A 7,727-nucleotide genomic window follows, 5' to 3' on the forward strand; every position below is an offset into this window, starting at 1 on the left:
GTCGCACCCACTCCTGGGACACTCACGCGACCCTTTGCCGCACACGCCCTTCAACTCCCTATGAGAGTGACACACTAGCCTCATTCTCTGACCTAGCTGGATTTCAGCCTGCTTTCTGCAAAGATTCATCAGTTCTCAATCTCTTTCTACATGAACCGTGAGATCTCATTTGTTTAAATTGCCCCGAACCTCCACCCGTCCAGCCGCTGTGTGCCTCTAGCGCCTTGTGCCAAGTGCTCATGATTGGATGGGGGCAGATGTCTGACCAGATGACTGGACAAGCAGGGTGCAAGGAGGACGACGGAGGGGTCCATTGTCTCCTGCACCTCTAAACCAAAGAGTTTGCTCTAAACAGTAATTATTCCCCCTCCTCTTCCTTTTGCCCATTTGTAGCCTCACCCCCAACTGCTGTCTTCAAGGCTCTAATTTGGGTCACAGGCTGTAGAATGGCATCTCAACACTCAGTCCAACCTACACCCGGGGTCAGAGGACACTGAGACATGTGTTGGCTTTCAGAGACATGAGGATATACAAGCAAAGTAGAAAATGATTTAAAAGGTAGTTTACATGTGGATTTGAACTGATGCTTTGAATGTAGCTACCGGTGAAAATCTACTTTGGTAAATAAACACACAAAGTTTTGTAATGTTCTGCAGCAGCAGATCTCTATTTGTAATTGCCAACAAGTAAATACAATTTCTAACCACTGTAAAAGAACACCAAAGGCTGTGTGTGTGTGTGCGCACCATCACCTCAGCATCACAAGAAGTTTAACTCAACACGTCTGCGAGAAAACAAACATGCTTCACTCAAAGCCAGAGGTGAGGACAACAAGCAGAAGACGGCGTTAACTGAACAGCGCTGACAAGAGACCAACGCTCCAAATACACTTCACGCAGCGCTGTCAGCTGTGGACAAATATTACACACACCCAGTAAAAGACCCAAGAGCATAAACAAGCAAGCCTTCAGAGGCCAGTAAGCATACCTTGTAATCATATCTCGCTGTCTGATGTTTGACCAGTTGCCACTTGAAAAGGGCTGCTGTTATACTTTTTGAGTTTGCTGACCAAACAAATGTTCACCACAGATTTCATTTCACCAAATGGAAACATAACCCAGATATTCTTCAACAAGAACGTGGTTTTAATTCCCGTCAAGAGATGTGCAGATGTGAAAATCCCATGCAAAATCCAGTCCCATCACTTCATAAATAAAATAATAAAATAGATAAACTCTTGGGAAATGTGTTTAAGTTGACTTAGAATAGATTAGACATGAATAATAAAAAAAGAGCTGCTGCTTACCAGTAGGCATTTTGATTTAGCGCTCCCTTTAACAAAATGCAAGTGAATGAGTTGACAAATGGGTTCAGAAATGAAAGAAGGATTTCCAACAAGAGTCACATATTCAGATTATTCCAACAGTATTCCCAGCACAGTCTGGATTTTTTTTTTTAATCTCCTAGTTTTCCAAATTTTTCCCAGTCATTGTGAATCTTTTTCCAGGGATCCAACATGCAGTCCGCTCCACTAAAACACACAGAGGTACAAACACTGAGGTTGGATTTTCTCCTGAACACACTCCTCAGGCTGATGTTCTTTCTTTTCTTTCTTCTAGTTCAGCTGGCCGAGGATCTCTGCCTGCCCTTCTGAATGCCTCTCTCCCTCCCTCTATTCTGTGGCAATGCATCTATTTTGTTCATGTGTGTGTCTATAAGAGTTCATGTGTGTGCCTGCATATGAGAGAGTCTGTGTGTGTGTGTCGGAGTGAATGGCCTCTGCTCTCCTGCTCCCTCCCCGCTGGGTATTCCCCTCCCCCTGACTCCTCCTCTCCCTTGCTTTCTCTCTCCTGCAGCAAATTATAAGGAGCTGGGAGTTCCACATTAAGTGCCTCCTCTCCCCTTTTCCTTCTTTTATCTTTTCCCCTACTTTATTTCTCCCCGTTCTTTTACACTTGTACTGCAAAATAAAACTTTTAGCATGGTCCGCAATGCATTGTAGGCCAGGCGGCACCCTTTTTGTGTGTGTGCGCGCGTGTCCATCACGCTCAGCGGGCAGCTGAACTGCTGTTGTTAGTGCACAGCTCCACAGATCACACTCATATACGCACGTTACAAGGAGGGGGGAGGGGGTTACGACTGATCAATAGGCTGCGAGCCGGCTCAGACAAAAGCTCCTCGTCCACCGCACGGCTCATTGTGCCCAGATTAGAGAAAGGCTGGAGGGAACGAGAACACAAAATCTCAGAAGAGGAAGGATGTGGACAGTGGATGCCATGTTAAACTTGATTTTATACTTTTCCACTCTATCATGTCGTCTGCGGGCTGTGAAGCAGTCTAAAGTTTCTAAAAAGTTTCTAAAACTTTAAGATCGTTAGGATGAATATGTTTTGGGTATAACAGAAAGCCTTCATATCAAACTGCAGGTGTGTAGTAGTTAGTAGGTGGGAGGGTCTTCTTAAAAAAAAAAAAAAATCTTTTGGATCTTAGACTTTTTTTGGACTGAGTAATGATTAGGGGCTAAAGCAAATGATATCATTAATTTTAATCATTCACATTAAGTCTCCTCAACTGTATAGCATTGTCATTTTTAATGGCTGGAATATCCTTTTAATGTTGCTTTAACACAATGGCTGAAAAAGGATGTTTTTAATAAAAATCTATTTCAAAATGCTGGAATATTTGGTTAAGGATAAAAGCTGGAGTTGTGTTTCTGTGGACATACACAAATGTTTTTGTGAAGTGAAAATAACCCCCTTCCTTCCAGGAACTTAAACATTTATCATTCTCTCATCTAATTTAGAGGGACACTCCAAGAAACACACGTGAAAAATTGAGAGTAAATCCTGCTTCAGACTATTAAAACCTCATTAATCATTAGATGACAAGTGTTGAGGCTTAATACACAGCCGTATCTAAAAGGAACATAGTGTTAGTTTAGGCACACCACCAAGTCAGAGTCGGCTGCAAACTGAGAATCGGTTGATCTCCTTACTTATGGCTCTGTCGATATCCTTGTACACATCCAATTGGTTAATCTCCAACAGCCTGCTCCATCCAGCGCACAGTTGGTGCACGACTGTGAACTGCTTTGCCGTTTCTGTCAGGGCTTCAAGCTGTTTTCCACATGGACACAATAGTTTCAGTTTGTTTGGTTAGCTTTTTCTCCCGTTTTCCTGCCTTACATTTTTGTAGCTTTCTCTCCTGCAACATTGTGACCACTTTCTCCACCTCGTCTGAACGGGAACATGTTTTCTTATGTAGGTAAGGAAATTGGGTTCAGCAGTATTCAGATAGTAGGTATTGTACACAGACTGCAAAGCCTGTTCGTTTGGAATGATTCTGATTTGTTAACATAGGCATGTTAAGAAGAGCTAAACAGGCTGCTGCACACGTTTCGTAAGTCTGACAATAATTTACAAACTTTGGTTTTTTTGCTCTGTGTAAGAATGTTTCCATACACATTTGTGTTAGAGGTTGTGACCAGCAGATTTAATGTCTTATGGGAACTGATTTGTTTTCCCCATCATCTACTTTTAAAAGATCTTTAATCTTAAATTTAATAAAGGCTTTGCATAACAAACAACTTTTTAAAAGCAGAATTTAGTCCTTTTTCTTGCCTCCTTAGGATCCCACAGATTCATCATGCAACCCTTGTGGATGTCACAACACTTAGCTTGGGAAGTTCACAGGACGCTTATAAATCAGGACATGCCGTGTGTCCCATCAGGATGGCACACGTGAGACAATGGACCATCAGTTTCACACACTAAAGCAAATATGTTGCCTATTTGTTGTCCCTCTTAAATGATAAGGACTGGTCCAAGCAGCATGGGGTCCTGCTAACGGCCAACCTCATCTCGTCACAAATACTAGAATAGAGACCCCCTTGGACTTTTCTCTCTCTCTGCTTCTCATTCTCACACGCAAACACAAACACACAAGGGCCAGACCTAAAGAAGCACGACCCCTCTCTCTAATGACTTGAGGGATCGTTGACCCACGAAGCCCCTGAAGCTCCACTCTAAATCCAAAACTATCCACCTGCCACTCCCCCTCTCTGCTACCTTTCACCCCTCACACACACAGTCCATGACGAGCACTTCCAGCTTGGCAAACATGCAGCAGGAACTTCGAAACTCCTCAGTTCAGCTAAGCACGACTTGCTGATGACAGAAACCTACAGCCGCATTGTTCCTTATCTGATGCCCCCCTTTATGCTCCTCCCTTGCGTAATGTTAACTAAAAAAATAACAGTATAACTTTTATAATAAGTGTGATTATCACTGGAATGTAGACATCGCTTTTAAGAGGAGATGTAAGTATTAAAGTTTTTGGGGTTGCCAAGATAATTCGAGCCATTGTGCTGTAGTGGTCACTATGGCAACCTCGAGGTATCCATCTCCATGGTTGAGCGGCATGTGGAAAGACAGTGAGAGAGAAAGAAAGGGGGAGGAAACGAGGGAAGAAAATGCTTATTGTCAATAAACCGTTCCATTCCTCATAACACTTGGGCAGTGCAAACACTGGAGGAGGGCACAAGGTTCGTACACACTCTTATCAGCTTTTACTGCCACACACACACACACACACACACACACACACACACACACACACACACACACACACACACACACACACACACACTCTATCATAACAGCACTGTAAACTCATGACTTAAAAGACCGGAGGCACTTGAAAATGTTTTACTGTGTGAGTGTGTAATCAGAAATTTTAAAAAAGCAAAAATTCCAAAACCTCTTTTGCATGTCCTGGAGGGAGGAGGAAGGACTGCAGGCGGAGAGAGGCGGACAACTAATTTGATGGCTGTTATTTCAGTGGGCAGTGGGTGACTGAATTTGTGCTTGCATGTGTGTGAAACCAGGTCCAATCTCCAACTCTGATAGCCTGACCGCTTCTTCATTTTCTCAGCTGTTCACATTTTAAAGTCGGGGAGGGGGGGGGGGGGGGGGAATGTTTCTGTGGTAACGAGGAAATGTAAAGTGAGAATACAGCGGGAAACAGATTCAGAGGACGGGAACGACCGTGATTAATGACAGGAGTTAGTGGGTGGAGAGGTCATTCATATACAGTTTCCCCCTCCCTGTGTGACCCTGTCTGTCTTTGTCATTACTGAGATGGATCATCAGCAGACACATATACACAGTCTTTTCTTCCACTCACAGACTCTGTCATAAACACTTAAAGCCTTTGTTCTTGCCGCCAGAGCTATTCATTAACCCTTTAAAAAGACAGCGTTGTCCCTTTTCACCCGAAAGGATGAAAAAAAAAAATCTTCTGTCTCTCATCATCTATTTTGTATCCAACATATCTTCGAAATTAATATCCAACAGAAGCAGCATCACTATCACTTAAAACACGTCTTCATAGGAGACCTTTGTCATCACAGTTCGAATAACAAACCATGTGGTCAAAGTAAGGGAAACATCATTTCCATGGATTGAAAAATGTTTACTCACAGCTGGAAATAAAGGAAATGGGCAACGTGTGTCCAAAAGTTGGTTGAGCTCTCCTGACTTCCCTTTGCTGTTCGGGGGCTTTGTCACATGAATGTAAACAAAGGTAATTTGGAGGCATTTGCAAAACATCTGATGCCTTTGTTCGCTGTTTTAAGTTGTTCCAGATGTTATGTTAATGTTTATATTGATTCAAATCTTGTTTAACCTCTCCATGTAATAGCAGCTGTTCAATAGGTCCAATAAGCATATAGAGTTGTGAAGCAAAAACTTGTTGGAAGTGGACCTAAGCAATCAGTAGCGAGGATAATTTAATGTTCACAGGGAAGTTAAAGTAATGGCTCCAAGAAGCGTCAGTATCTATCAAGGAGTAGATATGTAGGCAACAAATACTATATTGGGAAATTCTGTTTTAACAGACCTTAAGGGGGCAATCTTGGAAATCTAATGTAGCTCAGTAACAATAAGATCCCTTCCAATATAATCATGAAAAATAAAGCTGCACCCAGCAGATGATTAGTTTAGCTCAGCAAAGACACCAGAAACAGCAGAACCCGCCTTAAATCAAGATAACAAGCCAAATCCACCTACAGTGCCAGCTCCTCCACACTAGTGTATGCTTAATGTTAAGAAACAACAAACAGGAACTCAAAGTGGTTACATTACAGTTGAACTTAACAGTCAACGCATGATATCGCCGGTGTCGGTGTTGTTCCTGTTCCTACAGCATCAAAGTGATGTTGGTCCAGGATCACCATTGCAACAATCATATTAGCATTAGCCAAGAAGCTGGCTAATGATATTAAAAACTACCACCAGTGAGCCAAACTAAATTTAGGTTAAAGCAAACCTAACTTGAGAATATATTTATGAAGTTGCACAAATCACATAAAAAAGAAAAACACTCAAAATGCAGAGTATTTGTCCTTGAACAGCGTTTTATATAAACAAGAGCTTTTGTTTCTCGTTTCCCCGCATTGCAAAGCTATGACATCACAACAAGATGATTGGTCAGCTGCAATGTTGATCCTGGACCAACATTATGATGTTGCAGGTTGATGATGATGATGATGATGATGCAGGAACACCACTGACACAGGGATATCAGATTCATCTCAGTCAACATTCAGCAGCTTGTACACAGCTACAGCCATCTGATCCATGTGTGTTGCCAGTTTTCTGTTGCTGCTTTTCTGGCAAATGCAGTAACTCTTTTGGTATCGACCTGGACTGTTTGCCTGCATGCTACCTACACGGTCAATATTACATACAAGTGGACTAAAAGCAGATAGAAGGCTTGATGTTGTCCCCTGCAACATCAACATGGGGAAGAGATTACTGAACGTTACTGAAAATTACTGAACGTTCTCACACATGTGAACTATAATTGAAAGGTATACAAAATAAAGTTGTGACAATTTGAACCAAGCTTAGCTGAACTGCATGATTTTGCAACAACTGACCCACATGCATCCCAGTTAAGTATTTTGAAGTGACACAGACTGACTGTTCTTAACACACCACCTGTGATGTGAGAAGTTGTTGTCCTGTTACTGCCTACGGTCTATAAATCATGAACAGATGTATGGAAATTCTAGCATTTGTTGTGTTAGGACTAATTTTGTGAAACAGGAAAGCAGAATCTGCGATCCCGATTATCTAAAGTGATGCGGTGATTTTCCCCCCACTTCCTGATTTATAAGTCTTTCTGATTCTCGGATGGTATTCCCTCAGGCTGCAGCAGTCCATTCTCGGTGCCAGAACAAGTTCAGGAATTTCTGCCTCATCCCAGCCAGAAATCTGACTTAAGCAGCAGATACAGCTTATATAAGAGTAGGAATCCCTCAAAGTTGGCCAGAGAAGGAGCGTCCAGGAAAGCAAAGGAGTGTCTTCGCCATTCCAGCAGACAAAACAACAACAACAGCGACACAGAAATAACTCAAGCATTTACGTCAAGAACAACAACGTCAACAGCAACAGCCGCAGCTAATGATAGAGCTGGGTGGCACCAGGGGCTTGAGCAAAACTCTGGAAAAGTATTTATGATAGGAGGGATTTTCAGTATGTTTGGATTTTCATCAAGAAAAGGCAGATAAATGAAAAGAAGCAAGATTTGTTGAGCGATCTTTCACAGGAAAATTATACTTAAAAATGTGACAAAGTATAAAGCTCTGAAACAGAAGAGAGAGTAATGTGCAGGGCCACAGTGCGTGTGTGTTACATGTATATACACAGAGTTATTGTGCGTTA

At 42.2% G+C, this 7,727-nt stretch overlaps 1 protein-coding gene across 1 annotated transcript in view; it reads right to left on the reverse strand.

Moving 5' to 3' along the window:
- The window catches only part of LOC146692061 (pleckstrin homology domain-containing family G member 1), a 33,739-nt gene extending 31,972 nt beyond the window's left edge, over positions 1–1,767 (reverse strand). The window contains exon 1 of the mRNA XM_085432002.1: positions 1,307–1,767. Within this exon, the coding sequence (XP_085288128.1) occupies positions 1,307–1,316 (10 nt within the window). The 5' untranslated portion in view covers positions 1,317–1,767. The remainder of the gene's footprint in view (positions 1–1,306) is intronic.
- Between the last annotated feature and the right edge of the window lie 5,960 nt (positions 1,768–7,727).

The sequence above is a fragment of the Copadichromis virginalis genome, linkage group LG15 (genome assembly GCF_057382275.1).
Source record: "Copadichromis virginalis isolate Kocher_CV1m ecotype Utaka linkage group LG15, C_Virginalis_male_GT1.1, whole genome shotgun sequence".
Taxonomy (NCBI): domain Eukaryota; kingdom Metazoa; phylum Chordata; class Actinopteri; order Cichliformes; family Cichlidae; genus Copadichromis; species Copadichromis virginalis.